General features: G+C 60.8%; 2 protein-coding genes across 6 annotated transcripts in view; both read left to right on the top strand.

Annotated features, from left to right (window-relative positions):
* The window catches only part of TIE1 (tyrosine kinase with immunoglobulin like and EGF like domains 1), a 78,286-nt gene extending 59,496 nt beyond the window's left edge, over window positions 1-18,790 (top strand). The window contains exons 16-23 of the mRNA XM_075914584.1: window positions 1,133-1,243; window positions 1,376-1,566; window positions 4,028-4,141; window positions 4,381-4,451; window positions 4,898-4,938; window positions 15,176-15,272; window positions 15,530-15,629; window positions 17,071-18,790. Coding sequence (XP_075770699.1) covers window positions 1,133-1,243; window positions 1,376-1,566; window positions 4,028-4,141; window positions 4,381-4,451; window positions 4,898-4,938; window positions 15,176-15,272; window positions 15,530-15,629; window positions 17,071-17,142 — 797 coding nt within the window. The 3' untranslated portion in view covers window positions 17,143-18,790. The remainder of the gene's footprint in view (window positions 1-1,132; window positions 1,244-1,375; window positions 1,567-4,027; window positions 4,142-4,380; window positions 4,452-4,897; window positions 4,939-15,175; window positions 15,273-15,529; window positions 15,630-17,070) is intronic.
* Window positions 18,791-20,009: 1,219 nt separating this feature from the next.
* The window catches only part of MPL (MPL proto-oncogene, thrombopoietin receptor), a 75,192-nt gene continuing 73,120 nt past the window's right edge, over window positions 20,010-22,081 (top strand). For 2 of the 5 annotated variants that reach the window (XM_075914581.1, XM_075914580.1), the window contains exon 1: window positions 20,011-21,624. In XM_075914581.1, coding sequence (XP_075770696.1) covers window positions 21,417-21,624 — 208 coding nt within the window. In that variant the 5' untranslated portion in view covers window positions 20,011-21,416. Of the gene's footprint in view, window positions 21,625-22,081 lie in introns of all 5 variants that reach the window. The other 3 variants (XM_075914582.1, XM_075914579.1, XM_075914583.1) reach the window with 3 other exon arrangements.

Genomic DNA, 22,081 nt, shown 5'->3' with positions numbered 1-22,081 from the left:
GACTGAGGGGCGGGGGCCGGTGCCTTGGTCCTGGGACTGAGGGGCGGGGGCCGGTGCCTTGGCTCTGGGACTGAGGGGCGGGGGCCGGTGCCTTGGTCCTGGGACTGAGGGGCGGGGGGCCGGTGCCTTGGCCCTGGGACTGTGGGGGGGGCGGGGGCCGGTGCCTTGGCTCTGGGACTGTGGGGGGGGGGCGGGGGCCGGTGCCTTGGCCCTGGGACTGTGGGGGGGGCGGGGGCCGGTGCCTTGGCTCTGGGACTGTGGGGGGGGGCAGGGGCCGGTGCCTTGGTCCTGGGACTGAGGGGCGGGGGGCCGGTGCCTTGGCTCTGGGACTGAGGGGCGAGGGCCGGTGCCTTGGTCCTGGGACTGTGGGGGGGGCGGGGGCCGGTGCCTTGGCTCTGGGACTGTGGGGGGGGGCGGGGGCCGGTGCCTTGGCTCTGGGACTGTGGGGGGGGGCGGGGGCCGGTGCCTTGGCTCTGGGACTGAGGGGTGGGGGCCGGTGCCTTGGCTCTGGGACTGTGGGGGGGGGCAGGGGCCGGTGCCTTGGCTCTGGGACTATGGGGGGGGGGCGGGGGCCGGTGCCTTGGTCCTGGGACTGAGGGGCGGGGGGTCGGTGCCTTGGTCCTGGGACTGAGGGGCGGGGGCCGGTGCCTTGGTCCTGGGACTGAGGGGCGGGGGCCGGTGCCTTGGTCCTGGGACTGAGGGGCGGGGGCCGGTGCCTTGGTCCTGGGACTGAGGGGCGGGGGTCGGTGCCTTGGCTCTGGGACTGAGGGGCGGGGGCCGGTGCCTTGGTCCTGGGACTGAGGGGCGGGGGCCGGTGCCTTGGTCCTGGGACTGAGGGGCGGGGGCCGGTGCCTTGGTCCTGGGACTGAGGGGCGGGGGCCGGTGCCTTGGCTCTGGGACTGTGGGGCGGGGGCCGGTGCCTTGGTCCTGGGACTGAGGGGCGGGGGCCGGTGCCTTGGTCCTGGGACTGAGGGGCGGGGGCCGGTGCCTTGGCCCTGGGACTGAGGGGCGGGGGCCGGTGCCTTGGTCCTGGGACTGAGGGGCGGGGGGCCGGTGCCTTGGCTCTGGGACTGAGGGGCGGGGGCCGGTGTCTCAGGTCTGCGACTGCAGCGTCTGCTCCGGTGTGTTTCAGAGTTTGCGTCGGAGAACGACCACCGGGACTTTGCAGGGGAGCTGGAGGTGCTGTGCAAACTGGGGCACCACCCCAATATCATCAACCTTCTGGGGGCCTGTGAGAACAAAGGTGGGAGCTGCCCCCCCCCCCCCCCGGGCTGGGCCGGGCCAGTCCAGTCCCTTTTCCTTCTCTGCACTTCTCCCCAGAGCTGCTCGGGAGGAGCCAGACAGGTGCTGACGGCCTCTCTCCCTCTCCCCTCAGGCTACCTGTACATTGCCATTGAGTACGCGCCCTACGGGAACCTGCTGGACTTCCTCCGGAAAAGCCGCGTGCTAGAGACAGACCCGGCCTTCGCAAAGGAGCACGGGACGGCCTCCACCCTCACCTCCCAGCAGCTCCTCCAGTTTGCCTCCGACGTGGCCAAGGGCATGCAGTACCTGAGCGAGAAGCAGGTGTCTCTGGGGTGCTCAGAGGCACACGGGCTCTTTTGAGGGAGAAACACACTATGCCACATTTATTGAGAATACAAAGTAAAAGGCATATGTACACTCACACATCACACACACACACACATGCACACAAACACGCCCACACACATTCACACGCGTGCACAGAAAAGCACGCGCGCACACATTCACACATGCGCACATGCACACACACTCACAAATGCACACACACATTCACACATGTGCACATGCACACACACTCACAAATGCACACACACATTCACACATGCGCACATGTACACACACTCACAAATGCACACACACTCACAAATGCACACACACATTCACACATGCGCACATGTACACACACTCACAAATGCACACACACATTCACACATGCGCACATGTACACACACTCACAAATGCACACACACTCACAAATGCACACACACATTCACACATGCGCACATGTACACACACTCACAAATGCACACACACATTCACACATGCGCACATGCACACACACTCACAAATGCACACACACTCACAAATGCACACACACATTCACACGCGTGCACAGAAAAGCGCGCGCACACACATTCACACATGCGCACATGCACACACACTCACAAATGCGCACACACTCACAAATGCACACACACATTCACACGCGTGCACAGAAAAGCGCGCGCACACACATTCACACATGCGCACATGCACACACACTCACAAATGCACACACACTCACAAATGCACACACACATTCACACATGCGCACATGCACACACACTCACAAATGCACACACACATGCACACATGCGCACATGTACACACACTCACAAATGCACACACACTCACAAATGCACACACACATTCACACATGCGCACATGTACACACACTCACAAATGCACACACACATTCACACATGCGCACATGTACACACTCACAAATGCACACACACTCACAAATGCACACACACATTCACACATGCGCACATGTACACACACTCACAAATGCACACACACATTCACACATGCGCACATGCACACACACTCACAAATGCACACACACTCACAAATGCACACACACATTCACACGCGTGCACAGAAAAGCGCGCGCACACACATTCACACATGCGCACATGCACACACACTCACAAATGCGCACACACTCACAAATGCACACACACATTCACACGCGTGCACAGAAAAGCGCGCGCACACACATTCACACATGCGCACATGCACACACACTCACAAATGCACACACACTCACAAATGCACACACACATTCACACATGCGCACATGCACACACACTCACAAATGCACACACACATGCACACACACTCACAAATGCACACACACATGCACACGTGCGCACACAAAACCGCTCACATGCACACAAACACACACGCTCTCGCACACATACCTCTTGATGTTATTGCTACCAGGCAGTTGCTTGCATCAACCTAGAGGCCAGGCAGGTTGAGTGCCAGGGAGGAGCCGGGCTCTGTCGGTCGGGACACCTCGCTCTGGGGACGTCTTGGCAGAAGAGACCCTGCAGGACACCCCAAAATCCCTTCTCCTAAGAACATGGGAGGGCCAGGCTGGGTCGGAGCAAAGGCCCATGCAGCCCGGGGTCCTGTCTGCCGCCAGCGGCCGTGCAAAGGGAAGGGTTTCGCTGCGTGGTGCTGAGTCGGTCACCACAGCGTGTTTGTCTGCAGACGGTTTTCATTGTGGTCTAGTACCAAGCCACTTGTCTGGATGCTGCCCCAGCCTGGTTTTGATGGGATTTGTCCTCACAGGGCGGGGGGGCTGGCTTCTAACCTCAGAGTCAGTGATCTGCCCCTCCTCCATCACCCAGCCCTGTCTCCTGCCTGTCTGGGATGTGTCCTGGTGGGGGGTGCTGGAATGGAGAGCTGGTGTCTCGGAGAGCAGCTCTGCTGGACACAGATCTCTGGGGCAGCTGCCTGCCGACTGCTCCGAGCCAGACTCCTAACACAGCCTCCCATGGGCCACCCCCATGACTCCCAGGACTGGGTGCAAAAGGCCCCGTCCTCCTCTTTCTGGGACTGCCCCACCCAGCCTAGGTTCAGCAGTTTGGCTTCCAGTCTCCTGGCCAGGCTCCCTGAAACCACCTGCAGCTCAGCTGCCTGCTTCTGCCCTCAGCTGGCACAGGGGAGACTCCCCAGAACCCAGGAGCCCTGCGGAGCAGGAGCAGGAGCTGGAGCCCCGCCATGCCCCAGGATAGGGCTGGACATGAAGTGGTGTCCCTCAGCAACTCCAGAGCGCCATGGCGTGGGCCTGCGGGCACCTGCCTGTTCCCAGCCGTGGCGTGCCAGGGGGTGGATGCTGCTTCCCCTCATTAGAGCTGGTCCCTGTGTCCAGGGGGGAGGAACAGGAGGCCTGCCTGCTTCTCTCCAAGGGGTCGCGCAGGGCCGGCTCTCACTCGGCATGGCGTCTCAGTTCATTCACAGGGACCTGGCAGCCAGGAACATCCTGGTGGGGGAGAACCTGGCCTCCAAGATCGCCGACTTTGGCCTCTCCCGAGGGGAGGAGGTCTACGTGAAGAAGACCATGGTGAGTCCATCCCGCCGTGCCCCAGCCCAGACGCTCTAGGGACCATTGCTGCAAGATCCCCCCTGTGCTCCGGCTCCCTGGACAGCTGGACGGGGGCCGCCCTTCCCTGACCGACCTCTCCCCAGCTCCTTGTCTGGGGGGAGCATGTGGACCCCAGCTGGGCTGAGAGTGGCTGGTTCCTGGCCGTGGGGGGCGGGTGTTTCCTCATCACCTGCTTGTTACAGTGGCTCTTTCCCCAGGGCCGCCTGCCGGTTCGCTGGATGGCCATCGAGTCCCTGAACTACAGTGTGTACACCACCAAAAGCGACGTGTGAGTCCTGCCCCGGGCCGGTGGGGCAGACATGCCAGGGGCGAGCCCCAGCCATCACAGGCAGGCTGCTCCAATACGTGGGTTCGCCAACCCTTCCCTTCTGGCTCTGGGGGGCGACTGCTCCTACATCTCCAGGGCTTGCTTCAGCCTCTAGCTCCTCTCCCACTCCACCAGGTCCTCAGTGCTCTGAGCCGGGGGGCCTGTTTCTTACCGCGGGGCCCCCTTGTGCTGGCCTTGCTCAGCACAGCACGTCGCAGGCCTAGCCCTGAAGAGTATGGCCCCAATTCCAGTGCTTCCATCTTCCTGGCCCCACCCCCAGTGCGACCCAGCCCCTCTCGTCCCCACCCCACAATACGGCCTCAGGCAAACGTGCTGCCACCTCCGGAGGTGGGCGAGGGGCGGGGAGGGAGGCGCTGCTGGAGACTCACGGGCTGTGTCTCTTTCAGGTGGTCCTTTGGGGTGCTGCTATGGGAGATCGTCAGCCTGGGTAAGGCCTGGCCAGGGGGCTCATCCCGGGTTCGCGTGTTCTGTCGGTGGGCCTTGTGCCCAGCTAGCCTGGCTCTCCTCCCGTTGCTCTGGCAAGCAGCTTTTGGCAGAAACGCGGTCCGAGCCAGGCAGCCAGGAGCATGTGCAGCCTCATTCTCAGAGTGCCAGCCGGGGGCGTCTCAAAACCGGCCCCCTCAGGCCAAGCGAGGAGTTGGCACAGGGCCAGGGCACCATTTCGGATCTGTGCAGGCTGTGATGGGGGGGGGGGTGAGGACAGAGGCTTCAGCAGTGTTCTTCTCGGGTGATGTCCCCGTGGGTGCTCCCCTGTTGGTGACGGGTCACCCCGGCGCCGCAGTTCGGAGCTTTTTCCCTGCCATAGGGTGGCCAGCCCGTTACAGACGAAGAGCCAAGATAATGGTGGATACAGTGCAAAAAAGCCCCAGCCACTGTTTGCTTGAGCAAAAAAAAAAAAAGGGTGGGGGGGCCACAGCCCAGAGCAGACATTGTCCTTTTAAGGGTGGCCATTTTGAAATCTGCACCGGCATCCCATGCAGACAGAAACACGCTGCCCCTTTCAGAGCCGCGGGTGCGGGAGCCGCCACCCCTGCCCGAGCAGTTTGCTGCCGGCCGCGCATGCCCAGGAGGCCGCTTGTGCATTGGGACCACTTCATAAGCAGCAGCTCCGCCTCTCCGCCGCCGGCTGCCCTTCGCTCCCTCCCCCCGCCCCTTAGTATCCGTTATGGGGGAGATAAAAGGGCGAGGAGAAGCCAGGCACAGAGCATGCTCCCCTCATCAGCCCGGAGCTGCTGTCTCCTCTGAGAAGTGTCAGCGATGTGAGCAGCCCATGCCTGCTTGGGACAGGCCTCGCCCCCGCACAGGCTGCCTGGGCGCGTCACTCCCCTCAGAAGCGTGACGCTGCCGCAGCCTGTCGGCCAGAGCCAGAGCGGACCAGGAGCTGCAGCTCCGGATGATGCTCTCTGAAAAGGCGCTGCAGCCTGCACTGCAAGCTCAGTCTATCCACTCTGGGGACCCTGAGACACAGGTGCCTGCTAGCCCCAGTAAAAGGGGGGTAGGAAGCCTTCCCCCTCGAGGTCATTGCCTCTTACGCTGTGCCAAGCCCCTCTATGGCTGCGGTGCCAGCACCCACCACAGGCACAGCGACCACGACCCCCAGAACAGTGGGGCCAGCACGCTTGCTCTCGGCGACAGAAACACCGCACCGCCGCCACACGTCGGCACCGCCACCAACAGCGCGTGTAAGCACGGCGCTGGGAAGGAGCGGGGACCCGCCTGCCAAGCAGTCCCGTAAGACTCCGGCACCGCCCGATGACAGGCCGTCATCCTCACACAGCTCTAGTGCCTCAGAGGCTGGCACGGGGGCAGCCATCAGGGTGCCTGCACCATACTGACCTCGCCACCAGTAACCCCAATTTCACAACACGGGGACCAGTGATGTAACGTTACATTCCCTTCCCCTCACTTATGCCGGGGCTGTGCCAGGTCTCCATCACCGCATGAGGGGCTTCATTTTTACGACTAGAGGAGTGTCTTCTCTTCACAACCCTCCCCCAACTGCATCTCGACAGTCCTACCACTACTACGGCAGAGCAGGCCACACGCCGTGGTATCCCGAATGGCACTACCCTCCCCGTTGGGCTCCATGGGAGCAGTGAGCACCCCATAGAAACGGCAACCTCCTCAAAGGGGCTCCTCCACCCTCACCATCTCACACTATTCCCACCACGATTGACTCTGAGGAGGAGGAAGGTCAGGTCTGGGAGGATGCAGGTGCCTCATCACTCGCCAGGCAACAATTCATCCTCAGCTGGAATTGCAGAGGACAGGCATGCCTCTGATGGTTTAACACAATTTCAACAGCTTTTCCAAAGGGTGGCCACCTCTCAGGAGGTCCAGCTCCAAGAATTAAAGGAAAAGCAACATCGCCTTTTAAAGAACACACGCCCAGCTGCCCAGGGCCAATTGACCAGGCGATCATGGAGGTACCTGCTTCCATCCAACCAACGTGCAAAAAGGCGGAGCGCAAATACTTTGTTCCCCCAAGGGTCTAGAATGTCTCTTCTCTCGTCCACAACCGAACTCCCTACTCGTGGATGCAGCTAATCAAGGCTCTAAAGCCCCTCAGACCAAGGGCACACTTCCTGATAAAGAGCACAAGAAACTAGACCTATTTGGCAAAAAGATCCACTCTTCCACCACTTACAGCTTCGCAGAGCAAACTATTCGGCTGACGGAGAATTTAATCCGAGGGTTCGGCTGGGGGCCCAAAACCCCGACCAAATCAATTCCAGGCACCCTTCTTAAGCAGCCAGCTTTACTCAGGAATGCATTCCAGGGCAAAAATCTCCAGGATACTCAGGAAAAGTTTCTGCCACTCCCCAAAGAAAAGGCAAGGTCTTTTGTACTATCTTACATGGTAATTACCCCTTTCACTGACCACTTACAGTTGCATGCATGCCCCTTTGCACCAAATTCCCTCCAGTCATTACCTGTCCCCTCATAGTCCCTTTGCAGGTTGAAACCAGTTTCACCTGTCCCCTCCTTTTGTGTACCTGTGTTCAAGCCCGAACCTCTTTACAAAGACCAGACTTGACATCCAGGTCACACAGGGGTCATTATCCTTCATTCCCCCTTTGATCCACATGCATTCCTGAGTAAAGCTGGCTGCTTAAGAAGGGTGCCTGGAATTGATTTGGTCGGGGTTTTGGGCCCCCAGCCGAACCCTCGGATTAAATTCTCCGTCACGGCCTAGCTAGCGAACCACGATTCTGATAATTACTCCAAGCTGGCTGAGCTGGTCGGACACCTGCAGACTCCAAAAGAACCATTCTCAGGGCAAAAGCATCTGTGGCACCTTATAGACTAACTGAAGGGTTGGAGCATAAGCTTTTGGGGGCAAAGACCCACTTCGGTTAGTCTCTACGGTGCCACAGGACTCCTCGCCGCTTTTGCAGTCAGGCTAACACGGCCCCCCTCTGATTCTCGGCAGTGAGTCAAGAGGGCCACAGCACTGCAAACACAGCCTTCTTGTCTGCCATCGATGTGTCAGACACAGCTGCTGGAGCCACGGCCGCAGTCATGAGCAGAGCCTCCTGGCCACATGCCGCTGGGGGCCTCTGGAGCTTCAGACTAGAGTTCAGGATCTCCCGTTTGACAAGTCAAAACTTTAGGCGGCAGATACGGACGAGATCCTTCCTAGCAGTAAGGACGCCCGAACAAGCCTCCGCACATTAGGCATGGGCACCCCTCCATCTCGTCGCAGACGCTACTTCCCTTACAGCAAGAACAGGGACAGCTCCTATAGCCACCCCCACATAAACCTTATGACCATAACCGTCTCAGACAGAGATCCCAGAGGAAGCATCCACCTCAGTCACGTTCCTCAGCTTCTCAGGCCCCTAAGCAGCAAATGTGAGGTCTTGGTCGGGGGTCTGCCCGACCTCCCCAATCATCCAGTGCCAACAAGCCAGAAACCTATATTCGACCACGGCTCCGTCCCTTTCTACATTGTTGGGACACCGTAACATCAGACCAGTGGGTTCTCGAGATTGTTTGCGCAGGCTGCTCTGTCCCAGTCACGTCGCTTCCCCCTCTCTCATCCCTCTTCAGGGACCCCTCTCACCAGACCCTTCTCAGGCAAGCGCTCAATCGATTCTACAATAGGAGCGATAGAGAGGGTCCCTATTCCTTCTCGGGGAAGAAGGTTTTATTCAACCTACTTCCTGACCCAGAAATGCACAGGAGGTTGGAGGCCCATCCTAGATCTGCGCAAATTGAACACGTTTCTGAGAAACCAGCACTTCAGATGGTCACACTGGCTTCCATCATCGCTGCCCTGTACAGAGGGCAGTGGTTTGCGGCCCTCGACCTCCAGGATGCCTTTTTCCACATTTCCATACTACCAGCCCACAGAGGTTTCCGCCGTTTTGCAGCTGGGGAGGACCACTACCAAGACACAGCCCTCCCCTTTGGCCTCTCCTCAGCACCTCGAGTCTTCTCAAAGGTCCTTGCAGTAGTGGTGGCCTATCTCCTCCAACGAGGGGTCATCATTTCCCCATACCTCGATGATTGCCTCATCAAAGGCTGGTCGTACGCTAAGGCAACAGACATGGTGTTAAAGACCAGATGACTCTTCAGTTACTTGGGGCTTCTGATAAGTGAATGGAAATCTCTGCCCGACCCACTCCAAGAACCAGAGTTCATAGGGGCTCACCTCGATTCCATATCAGCTTGAGTCCACTTACCTCAACAGCGTTTCGATACCATCTCGTCAATGCGGTATCTACCAACCCAGTCACTACTGTTCTTACCTGTCTCCAAATATTGGGCCACATGGCTGCCACGACACGTTGTCCAGTTTGTATGTCTCCATTTTCGCACGCACCCTGCAATATTGGCTGACCTCAGCTTACAAGCCATCTCGTCACTCGCTCCACAAGTCAGTTACCATTCCCAGTCATGTGCCCCAATCCCTCAGGTGGTGGACACCACCCTGCAATCCACTCACAAGGTGCAAATCACCACGGATGCCTCACTATAGGCTGTGGTGCACACCTGAGTCACCATACTGTGCAGGGAAAATGGTCACAGCATGAAGCCCTTCTGCACATCAATTTGTTAGAGCTCAGGGCTGTCAGGAACGTGTGCAAGCATTTTGCCCAACGCGTTACCAATCGCACAGTCGGCATACTCCCGGACAATACGACCACTATGTCCTATATAAACAGGCGGGGGGGTGTACATTCCCGATCCCTCTGCACAGAGGCCACTCACCTTTGGAACCCGTGTATCCAACATTGCATTATCCTGAGAGCATCCTACTTGCCTGGCATCAATAACATAATGGTGGACACCCTCAGCCGCAGTCGTCCCACAGACCACGAGTGGGAGTTACATCCATTAGTGGCAGCTTCTGTCTTCTGCAGATGGAGTTATCCACTAATCGGGCTCTTTGCAACCAGTACCACGTGCCCACAGTTCTGTTCCCGAGCGGGTCTTGGTCGCAATTTCAGGGGGACCCCTTTCTGATCCCATGGGACAAGCCACTACACTATGCCTTCCCGCTGGTGCCACTCATCGCCAGAGTCCTGCTCCAGATACACCTAGACAGGCCTCTCTGGTCATCCTGATAGCACTGTCATGGTCCAGGCAGACCTGCTTCCCATCCCTCCAATACATGTTGGTCGAACCACTGTATCCACTTCCTTCCAGACAAGATCTCCTGTCCCAACACCACGGCACACTGCTGCAACCCCAGCCACACAGCCTCCATCTCCATGCCTGGCTCCGCTCTGGCTCCAGGGAGATGAATCCTGCCGCTCTGCCCGTGTGAAGTCTGTTCTTCTCCACAGTAGGAGACCATCTACCAGAAAGACTTACCTTCAGAAATGGAGACGCTTCACATCCTGGTGCCAGCAAATCCACCTTGACCCTCAGAATGCCCCACTTCCTTCCGTTCTGTCTCACCTTAAGGAAGGGGGCTTATCTGTCTCCATGGTCAGGGTGCACCTTGCAGCAATTGCTGCATTCCGTGAACAAGTGGACGGGTCATCAGTTTTTGCCCATCCTATTACCAAGAGGTTTTTAAGGGGTCCCCAGAACCTTTATCCGCCCCACAGAATGCCTGCTCCCTCATGGAACCTCAGTCTAGTGCTAGACTGCCTTATGAGACCCCCATTGGAGCCTATGGCCACGTGCGCTTTCATTCCTCACAGTGAAGGTGCCGGTTTTGGTAGCTGTCACCTCTGCAAGGAGGGCCAGTCAGATAGGGACCTTAATGGCTGGTCCACCTTTCCTTTCTCCATAAAGTCACCACCTCATTCCACATCAGTGAGCCTATAGTCCTGCCCATTTTCTCCCCAAAGCGTCCTACGTCCCCTAGGGATGCGATGCTCCGTACGCTGGACAGTCGTCGCACTCTAGCATTCTACATGGACAGACGCAGGCGTTCCGCAGAACGGCACGCCTCTTTGTCTGCTGCCACCCATTCCAGGGGTACACCCATCACCACACTGATAGCGTCCCGTATCATCCTCTGTCACGATCTTCATAATAAGCCCTCGACTGCTCTACCGAGGGCACTTCCACCCGTGCCACGGCAACAGCTACTGCTTTCCTGAGCGGTGTCCCTTCGAGCGACATCTACTGGGCAGCCACCTGGTCATCTGAACAGACCTCCACCAGGCATTGTGCCATCATGCTGCAACTAGCAGGCAATACAGCGGTGGCTACAGCCGTCTTATCCTCCCCCATTAGGCAGTAACTCCAGTTCCCACCGTCCATAGTGGGCACTGCTCTGTAGTCACCATCAGTGGAGCACCCACGGGGACACCCCCGAAGAAGAAAAGGAAGTTACTCACTTCATGCAGTAATGACTGTTCTTCGAGGAATGTCTCCCAGTGGGTGCTCCACGACCCTCCCCTCTCCCCCTCTGCTGGCAGTTACATCTACTCTGGCACAATCGAGGAATTGAAGGGGAGGGGTCGGGCCGTGCATGAGACAGCTGTCAAGCTGCCAATGGTGTGAGCCACCTCCTGCGCATGCGTAGCCCGACAGTAAAGTGCTAGGGAAAAAGCTGCGATCTGCGGCTCTGGGGATGACCCGTCACCACCAGAGGAGCACCCCCAGGGACACACCTCGAAGAACAGTTGTTACTGCACAAAGTGAGTAACTTCCTTTCCCTGAACATGAGGGCTGTGTCTACACTGGCAAGTTATTCCAGAAAATCAGCCACTTTTCCGGAAAAACTTGCCAGCTGTCTACACTGGCCACTTGAATTTCCGGAAAAGCACTGACGATCTAATGTAAAATCATCAGTGCTTTTCCAGAAAATCTATGCTGCTCCCGTTCAGGCAAAAGTCTTTTTCCGGAAAACTGTTCTGGAAAAGGGCCAGTGTAGACAGCAGAGAGTTGTTTTCCACAAAAAAGCCCTGATCGCGAAAATGACGATTGGGGCTTTTTTGCGGAAAAGCGCGTCTAGATTGGCCACGGATGCTTTTCCGGAGAAAATGCTTTTGCAGAAAAGCATCCTGCCAATCTAGATGCGCTTTTCCGAAAATGCTTTTAACGGAAAGCTTTTCCATTAAAAGCATTTCCGGAAAATCATGCCAGTGTAGATGTAGCCGCTCAGTTCAAGCCAAGCACCAAATGGGGAGGGGAGAACCAACCCATCCACCTTCCACCCCCCCCAGCCCAGCCCATCTCTATCCCAGGGCAGTGGAAAACTACTTTTTTTGGCAGACCACTTAGCAGGTGGCTGACAGGAGCACTGTATCAAATTCCTATCTAAAAGAAAGATAATTGAATACATTTAAAAAACAACCAATGGTCTGGTAGCACTTTTTAGACCAATGCAACATGTAGCTGGGGCCAGGGGGCACGGCCCTTGCTGGGCTCTCTCTCAGCGCTGGAAGGGGAGGTGACAGCCAGGTGGCAGATACATTTCAGCTCTACATAAGAACATCAGAACAGCCTGACGGGCTCAGACCAAAGGCCCATCCAGCCCAGTACCCTGTTCTCCGACAGTGGCCAGCGCCAGGTGCCCAGAGGGAGTGACCAGAACAGGGAACCATCCAGTGATCCCTCCCGTCGCCCATTCCCAGCTTCTGACGAAGAGAAGCTAGGGACACCATCCCTGCCCTTTCTGGCTAGTAGCTATTGGTGGACCTGTTCTCCCTGGATTATTTTGTTCTTATTGGAACACCTGTTCCAGTTTGGGTCTTTCCGCCATCTCCTGGCAGAGTTCCACAAGTGGTTTGTGAAAAAAACAACTTCTTTCTTTTAAATCTGCTGCCTATGAATTTAATTGGGTCGGCTTCTTATGTTAGTGAAGGAATAAATAGCATTTCCTTATTCTATTTCCCACACCGTTCATCATTTTCCAGACATCTAACATCTCCCCCAGCCTTTGGTCATTTCTCTTCCAAGCTGAAAAGTCCCAGTCTTGTTAATCTCTCCTCATACGGAAGCTGTTCCTTACCCCTCATCATTTCTGTTGCCCTTTCTGTACCTTTCCCAGTGCAATATATCCTTTTAGATGGGATGATCAGATCTGCTGTGTGGGCATACCGGGACTTTATGTAGAGGCAATATGGTATGTTGTCTTCTTAGCTATTCCTATCCTAAGGATTCCCAATATTCTGTTAGCTTGTTAGTTTTTAGACTCCCACTGCACATTGAACAGGTGTTTTCGGTGGTTCCAAGACCTCTTTCTTGAGTGGTAGCAGCTGTTTTGTATCTAGGTTAGGGTTCTGTTTTCCCATGTGCATTACCTAGTATTCAGTGCTGATAAATGCAGTCTGCCTTTGTGATGCCCAGCCATCACGTTTTGTGAAATCCTGTCTGGCCTTTTGCAGTCAGCTTTGGATTAGTCCCTGTTCACCCCTTTCTCAAGAACCTCTGTAAGTTGAACAGCAGTGGTCCAAATGCAGATCCCAGCAGCACAACACTCACTCCTACTCTTTCCCCCTCTGTTGTTTGAGTGGAGAACCTGGCAATGTTTTCATGGGGATCTAACGACCCTTCCGTGGCTGGAATGCCCGGACTTTTGTTGTTCTTAATCACCCGCCTCCCTCTCTTTATAACCAACCCCTGCCCCAAAGGCACAGCTGCAGCCAGCTCAAACCCTGTTGCAGTTAAGACCTGCCTCTGGAGCAGGGGTGGGTAAAAGGGCCTCTGTGGGCCAGCCCCAGCCCGCCAAGCAGGCGGATCCAGCCCACGGGGGTCCTGCTGCTCCCCTGCCAATCAGGGCCTGGGGGCAGAGGGAAGCGCACGGTTCCCTCCGCCCTGCCAGGAGCATGTGGTGCTCTGAAGCGCCGTGCACACCTGGCCGGGCAGGAGGAGGCTTTGCGCCCCCTCCCCTGCCCCCAGGCCCTGATTGGCCCGGGTGTAGGGAAGCACGGGAAGTCTCTTCCTGCCCTGCCAGGGGCATGGGTGCTTAGTGGGAAGGGGGGCAAAGGGGCTCCCCCACACCCAGACCAATCATGGTTCCCTGGGGGGGAGGAGCCCGAAGCATCCTGGCCCCGCCCCTCCTTTTGAGGCCCTGCCCCTTCCGGAGTGGCCTGGGGCCACTTGCAAAATGTTTGAAGCAGCCCCTGGCAAAGAACGCTTGCCCAGCCCTGCTCCGGAGTCAGGCCTGCAGCTCCGAGCAGACCACACCTCTGAGCTGCCCCGGCTCAGACTCAGGAGGGGCAGATGGCACCTTGCATGGGCTCTCTCCGGTCTGCCTCCTGCAGTGTGCAGCAGCCCAGCGGCAGCGCTGCCCTGGGGGCACCGGTGGCAGCCACGCGAGGGCTCCCCACGGCGTTAGCTCTGCTCCTCGGAGGGTGCCAGGTCCCCACCAGCCTCCCAGTGTCCCCACATGGGTGCTGGGTTCTCACCGCTGAGCGAGGTGACTAGTGAGGACGCCCAAGGGCTGGACTGACCCTATCCAGCCTGTTCAGGAATGGTGCAGCAAAAGGGGCAGCGAGCGAGGTGGCAAGCTGCTCGAGGGAGTCCCGTCCAAAGCAGCCTGCAAAGCGCTTCAGAAGGCGCTCACAGCACTGGGCGACTGGGCAGCACGAGGGAGGGGGCGTGCCACGGAGAGAAAGGCAAACTAATGCGCATGGGAAACCATCGTCCCCACTGTATCCCCACACGACGGGGCCGAAGCAGCCGCTCCACGCCCCAGAGGTCCTGGGGTCGCTGTGGCTAGTCAGGGACAGCCTGACACTGGAGCACCTCTAGGGAAGGGGTCTCACAAAAGACTTCTTGGAACTGGGACAAGGTCAGAGAGAGGCAACAGAACGGCTGCCGCCTGAGGAGAGACTGCAAGGCTGGCCGTTCTGCTTGGAAGAGAGGTGCCTGGAGAGGGGGCGGGTGCAGAGGCCGTGGCTAAGGAAGTGCTCTTTACTGCTGCCCCCACACAAGTCACCTCAGGATGCCGGTCGGCAGCCCTTTCCAGCAGCGCTAAGGATCCCTCGCACAGTGCCCAGCCCCCCGGGCTGCTGTGGAAGCCAAAAGGAAAACTGAGCTAAAACAGAATGAGAAATAACGTCCATGGAGGACAGGCCCACCAGTGGCTGGTCGGGCGCAGGCCCCCACTCGGGAGCCCCTCGACCTCTGACTGCGGATGCTGGGCTTGGCCGCGGGGAGGGCTGCCCTGTTCTGCCCGGCCCGGCACAGCCACTGTCGGCAGACGGGCCATTGGTCTGTCCTCACGGGGTGTGCTGCCCTCTCCCCAGGAGGAACTCCCTACTGTGGGATGACATGCGCCGAGCTCTACGAGAAACTGCCCCAGGGATACCGGATGGAGAAGCCCCGCAACTGTGATGACGAGGTGTAAGTGGGGGCGTCGGGCTGGGCCTCGGCTTTGACCCTGGGCCACCAGGCACGCGCAGGAACCGCGGCCTTTTTGTGCAGCCCTGGCCTGCTTGTTTGGTCTCTTGGGGATGGGCTGCAGGGTCCCATGATGTGGTCCCTGTGCAGTAGGGACGGGAGAGCTGGCAACCTCCCCTCCCATGATCCAGCGCAGGGCAGTCTGCTGGCTCCCTGGCTGCCACCTCCCCCGCCACGTCCTGCTGCGCCCTCTCCCCTAGGTACGAGATGATGAAGCAGTGCTGGCGAGACCGTCCCTACGAGCGCCCGCCCTTCGCTCAGATCTCCATGCAGCTCGTCCGCATGCTGGAGGCCAGGAAGGTTGGTCTCCTGCTTGCTCCCCAGAGGGGCTGGCTTCAGCTCCATCCTTCCCTTAGCTCTAGACTCAGGCCCGGGGATCGGCCTGCACCCGAGGGGGAGGCAGGGGTGGTCTTGCAGAGCAGCCCCACACAGTCATGGCAGCTGGATGGCAGAGCTGCTGGAGCCAGTGCCTCGCCCCGCCAGGCCCCGTGCTGGGAGCTGCTGGAGCCAGTGCCTCGCCCCGCCAGGCCCCGTGCTGGGAGCTGCTGGAGCCAGTGCCTCGCCCCACCAGGCCCCGTGCTGGGAGCTGCTGGAGCCAGTGCCTCGCCCCGCCAGGCCCCGTGCTGGGAGCTGCTGGAGCCAGTGCCTCGCCCCGCCAGGCCCCGTGCTGGGAGCTGCTGGAGCCAGTGCCTCGCCCCGCCAGGCCCCGTGCTGGGAGCTGCTGGAGCCAGTGCCTCGCCCCACCAGGCCCCGTGCTGGGAGCTGCTGGAGCCAGTGCCTCGCCCCGCCAGGCCCCGTGCTGGGAGCTGCTGGAGCCAGTGCCTCGCCCCGCCAGGCCCCGTGCTGGGAGCTGCTGGAGCCAGTGCCTCGCCCCGCCAGGCCCCGTGCTGGGAGCTGCTGGAGCCGGTGCCTCGCCCCGCCAGGCCCCGTGCTGGGAGCTGCTGGAGCCAGTGCCTCGCCCCGCCAGGCCCCGTGCTGGGAGCTGCTGGAGCCAGTGCCTCGCCCCGCCAGGCCCCGTGCTGGGAGCTGCTGGAGCCAGTGCCTCGCCCCGCCAGGCCCCGTGCTGGGAGCTGCTGGAGCCAGTGCCTCGCCCCGCCAGGCCCCGTGCTGGGAGCTGCTGGAGCCAGTGCCTCGCCCCGCCAGGCCCCGTGCTGGGAGCTGCTGGAGCCAGTGCCTCGCCCCGCCAGGCCCCGTGCTGGGAGCTGCTGGAGCCAGTGCCTCGCCCCGCCAGGCCCCGTGCTGGGAGCTGCTGGCTGGCAGTGACGCGCGGGGAAAGGCCGGGGCCTTTGCAGCCGAGCAGGGTCAGAGTTCAGACTCCTGTCCAAGCCAGCGCCCAGAAGGCTTGGAGGGGACAGCATGGCTGGCCGAGGCGTGCGCCATGGGGCCAGCCCTACTCTGGGAGCCATGCTGCTGGGACAGACCCGCTCTGCCTGGTGTCCCACCCTTCCTGGGACTCGAATCCCTGCTCTGCACCTTACCCAGCGAGCCGCAGCCCAGCCCCAAACTGCCGGGGCCGGGGAGAACACTGCCCCTCTGGCCCAGGGAGGAGCAGCTCCTCACCCCAGCGCAGGTCACGGGGCACCAGGCCGGGTGTGTGGCCAGCCCCACTGCGTTCACTTGGGCAGCAATCAGCCCGGCCGCTGTCTGAGCGAGACGGGTCCTGCCACCAGGCCGGGGTGTGCCGGGAACAGGCTGCCGGCAGGACGCTCTCAGCCACCTGACGCCATCTCTCCCCACCCAGGCCTACGTGAACATGGCCTTATTCGAGAACTTCACCTACGCTGGCATCGACGCCACAGCGGAGGAGGCCTGAGGGCGAGCAGGGCACCGCGCCGGGAGCCCTGCACAGCACACACCTGTGCACCGCATGTGGACACCGGCCAGCCTAGGCCAGGGGAGGGGCACTGCCTCTGCCCACGTGGGGCACGCTGCCATGGCCGGCCCTGCTCCCCAGCAGCTGGAGACCAGGAACTGCCCTTGTCCCAGACTAGGACCAGTCTGGGGCTGTTTCTGGTTAACATGACTCCTGCACACTCTGCAGCCAGGCTCCTGGATGGACTGCAGCTGTGGGCTGCACACACAGGACTGCACCCGCTGCCCTCTCTCCAGCTTCTGCCGGGCAGCTCTGTACCACGGCAGGGCCGCCAATGGGCCAGGCTCTCCCCACTCTCCTTGCTGCAGCATCATGGGGGAGGTGTGATGCAGCCCCTGCTGCCCATGGGAGGCATGAAGACTTGTGCTGGTAAGACAGAGCTGGAACAGCTCCAGGGCACAGCTCTTCTCTGCCCCTACCTCCTGCATCCCTGCTGCCTGCCTGCGCGCTCTTGGACTGACTAGCTGTGCGGGTGGGTCTGTCTGGCGCATGGAGCCAGCCTGCTGATGTGCAGGGCTGTGCAAGCGTTGCTCCCGGACGCTGGAGACCCTCGGGGGCAGCCCAGGCAGAAGGACCCTGCTGCCCGCTCCTTTACCCCACGGAGGAGTGAAACTTCCGAGGCTCAGCCGCCGGCTCCGCTCTGCCCTGCCACCACTGGTGCTTTGTCGCTAACAGGGGTGTGAGGGATTGGCTGGCGCCCTGCCTCTGTGAGTCTAGAAGGACACTTAGACCCGCTGGTCTGACTCCCGCTGGGGCATTGGTCCGGAGCCCGCTCTGGGGGGGAGCTAGCGGGCTCAGGAGCAGGCAGCGGGATGCTGGGGCTCGTGCCCACGAGGGCATCAGCGTCCTGGCTGTCACAGAAGCATGAAATGTGCCTGACTGAGCCGCTTGTCGCTCCCGGAAGCCTGGCTCTGACACCTGGTTTTCAGAGGCGGACTAAGGAATGAAGCCCCCTTGTGCTGGCCAAAGTGTCCTGTCTGCCAAGGCCAGGGAGTGAACAGCCCGGGAGTCATCTCGTGACCCATGCCCAGCCTCTGCCAGACGGAGACAGGGACCCCTCCCCGCCCCGCCTGGCTACCAGCCATCGGGGGACCTGCCCTCCATCAATCTGTCCAGCTCTTTGGACCCTGTTAGTGCCTTGGCCTGCCCAGCAGTCGCCAGCACGAAGGGAGAAAACTGTTCCCCTCGGCCTCTGAGGACAGGACAAGCAGCAACGGCCTTAAGCTGCAGCAGGGGGGTTTGGGTGGGACATGAGGGAAAACGTCCTGCCTGTCGGGGGCTGAACTGGGATAAATTGCCGGGGGTTGTGGACTCCCCGTCCCTGGGGCTATTCCAGAGCAGGCTGGACACGCGCCTGCCAGGGCTGGGCTAGGCGGTGCTGGGCCCTGCCGCGAGGGCCAGGACTGGACTCGATGGCTCTCGAGGTCCCTCCCCGTCCTAGTGCTCAGTGATTCTAAGTTCCACAGGCTGACTGTGCGCTGAGTGCGGAGAAACGTCCTTCGGTTTGTTTGAAACCTGCTGCCTTTTCATTTCATTGGGTGACCCTAGTTCTCGTGTTACGAGAGAGTAAATGAGTCTTTGTCTCTGCCTCCGCCCCGTCACGGTTCTAGACCTCTGTCCTAGCCCCTCCCGTGGGGTCTTTTCCAAGCGGAAAGACCCAGCCTTATTCACCCTGCTGCCCTTTTCTGAACAGTTTCCAGTGCCCAGAGCTCCGTGCTGCGACGAGGTAACCACGTCCACAGGCAGTTCTCAAGATGTGGGCAAGCCAGGGATTCCCACAGAGGCAGCGAGATATTCTCCGTCTTATTATCGTACCCTTCTGCCAGGGAGCAGCCGCAGCAGCCAGGGCCAGGTTCAACATTTAGAGTCGCCGCTCTCCATCCATCCAACCCACAAGTGGCTTGAGCCCCACCCAGTAACCAGGGAAATTCACACCCCACCCGTGGGTGCCTCTGGGAGGCCATGCTCCCCCTCGCAGACACCCAGTCGGAGCGTAGAACACAAGGGAAGTCACATGGCACTCGCTTGGGAGAGCACCCCGCGCAGGGCTCAGACGCCAGCCAGGAGCGCCAGTCCCACCCGAGCAGGCGGGCTCCTCGGTCCAGAGATCTGAAAGGTCCTTGCCACGCCCAGCCCTTCGCTGCACCTCACGGCCAGCCAGCCCAAAGCCGCAGCCACCCGGCTCGCCTCCCAGCCTAGCCCGCGGAGGAGAAGCATCTTACTTGCTCTTCTGGCCTCTCTGCAGCCCCCTGCTGCCCCTTGTCACCCTCCGCCCCCCCCCCCCGCAACCCCTTGTCACCCTCTTCCTCCCCCCGCCCCTCTGCTGCCCCTTGTCACCCTCTGCCCCCCGCCACTCCTTATCAGCCTCTGCCCCGCCCCTCTGCTGCCCCTTGTCACCCGCAGCCCCCCCGCAGCCCCTTGTCACCCTCCGCCCCCCCCGCAACCCCTTGTCACCCTCTTCCTCCCCCGCCCCTCTGCTGCCCCTTGTCACCCGCAGCCCCCCCCGCAACCCCTTGTCACCCTCTGCCCCCCGCCACTCTGCTGCCCCTTGTCACCCGCAGCCCCCCCCCCGCAGCCCCTTGTCACCCTCTTCCTCCCCCACCCCTCTGCTGCCCCTTGTCACCCACAGCCCCCCCCGCAGCCCCTTGTCACCCTCTGCCCCCCGCCCCTCTGCTGCCCCTTGTCACCCGCAGCCCCCCCGCAGCCCCTTGTCACCCTCTGCCCCCCGCCCCTCTGCTGCCCCTTGTCACCCGCAGCCCCCCCCGCTGCCCCTTGTCACCCTCTGCCCCCCGCCACTCCTTATCAGCCTCTGCCCCTCCCCTCTGTCACCCCTTGTCACCCTCTCCCCTCCATAGTGCTGGTGCCAGTGGCGTCCAGCTCTTGCTGCCAGTGCTGCCCATCAGTCCCAGGTGACTGCGAGTGGTTTGGACTCCGCTGGTGGGTGGAAGAGACACGGCGCCAGCACCACGCTCGCTCCTCGGGGCGTCTGTCTGCACCAGTCCAGGCAGTGCCCTGCGGGGGGTATGTAGCCGCCTGGCCAGAAAACCTCCTCTCCCCTCTACCCCGCTCAGTGTGGGCCCTGCCCTTAGGAGCAGTCCTGCTCTTCTGGCACACGGGGCTCGCCCGTGCTCAGCGCTCCCTGCGTTCCAGAACAGCGGAGCTGGGGCTGGGTCAAATTCAGTTGAGCAAAATCCCCCCCACCTGCTGAATCGCTAACATCTAAGCACAGTGTTTCCATGGACAAGGCAGGGCCTCTGCCGGGAGCCCCAGCACGTCCTGCAGCCCTGTCCTAATGACTGGCACGTGCCGCTTGCTTTTCCCACTGCTGCGAGGTGCCCGTGCACCGCTGGCTGGCCTGGGCGTGCAAGGAGCAGCTCGTGCTACTTCTGAGGAGACAGCTGGTGCTTTGGGCAATGAGGAGAGACCCTGAGCTCAGCTTGCTGGCGAGTGCCCGTGCGGTCTCTGTCCAGCCGGGTGTCTCCTCCCACCAGGCAGCGCAGCAGAAGCCAATTCCAGCGTGTGATTTTCGAAGGCAGGCTCTGTGGCGTGTGCTGGGGCCCAGAGCTGGGCTGGGTGAAGCCAAGGCCCGGCGGCCGTGCACCTCTGCTCTGGTGCTCTGCAAGGGCCAGCCGGCTCCACTCTGGGATGCTGGCGTGGAGCACAAGCCTGGCCTGAGCCGCTGGCCTTGGCCGTGGGCACCTCGGGAGGTCTGCAGGCAGCAGCAGCCTGCCCCACCCGGCTGGGCCGGCACGGGGGGTGCAGGACGTGTGGGGAGCAGATTTCGTCCAGGCTGCGCTGACCCGAGGAGGCAAACACGCCCAGGGCCCTCGCCGCTTCCTGTGGCCCCAGAGCTGCCGTCCTGCTGCCCCATGGGCGCGAGTTGTTCGGAATGGCTGAGAGGAGCCATGAGCCGGCGGGTGGGGCCAGGAGCAGCTCGTCCAGGGTGCACCTGAGAGGCAGGGTCCCTGCCCCCTGTGCCCCTTCCTCCCCCACCCTGCCAGAAAAAACCGGGGTTGTTTTCCTCCCCCCGGCCTCCACTGTCGCCTGAAGCCGCAAGGGCAGGATGTGCAGCCTATCAGCGAGGAACAGGCTCTGCTGTGGCCGTCACTGTCAGCGGCTGGGCGGCCACAGCATGGTGGTTTGGGGCCCAGGGAAGTCGAGGGGAGGGGGCTGCAGGGGCCCTTCCCCCAGGCTTCCTGTGGCGTGGGGCTGCCATGTCGCAGATAAAGGCTTTGTGTCCCCAGCCTGGCCCAGGAGACCAGCCCTGCCGCTGGCTGGACCCTGCACCCCGACTGGCCCTGCGTGCCTGCGGCAGCGGAATGGGGGCCCCGCTGGGCCAGGAGCAGCCCCTGGCCTTGGTAGCTGGGCTCCTGCTCAGCCTCCTTGCTCCTGCTGGGAATTCTGCTCCAGTGACATCCGAAGGTGGGTCCAATGCGGCTTCCTTAGCCTGCGCCAGCCTGCTCACTGCCCAGGCCCGTGTGGGTCCCTGCATCTGTGCAGGAGCCATCCAGCCTGGCCCATAAGCCCAGCTCGACCCCCAGGTCCCCTGGCTTGGGGCTCAGCCCTGGTGGTGAGTGGTTCCTGGGGTCACGTGCCACTGGAGGTAGGAAGGTGCCTGCAGCTTACAGCTGGGACCCGGCAGATCCTTTCTGCTTCGGGCCGGCTCCCCGGGCTGCACGCCCCGGCTCCTGTGCTGAGCACGGCCCCCCCGAACCAAGCCACCGAGCCTGCCGACAGCTGGGACCATCCCGTGTGCACCCAGGCTGCACGCCCCTGGCTACTGTGCTGAGCACGGCCGCCCCGAGCCAAGCCACCGAGCCTGCCGACAGCCGGGACCGTCCCGTGTGCACCTGGCGAACGCCCCTGGCTACTGTGCTGA

The sequence above is a fragment of the Pelodiscus sinensis genome, unplaced genomic scaffold (genome assembly GCF_049634645.1).
Source record: "Pelodiscus sinensis isolate JC-2024 unplaced genomic scaffold, ASM4963464v1 ctg65, whole genome shotgun sequence".
Taxonomy (NCBI): Eukaryota; Metazoa; Chordata; order Testudines; family Trionychidae; genus Pelodiscus; species Pelodiscus sinensis.
Note: the sequence above shows the minus strand (reverse complement) of the source record. Positions and strands in the feature narration are given on the sequence as shown.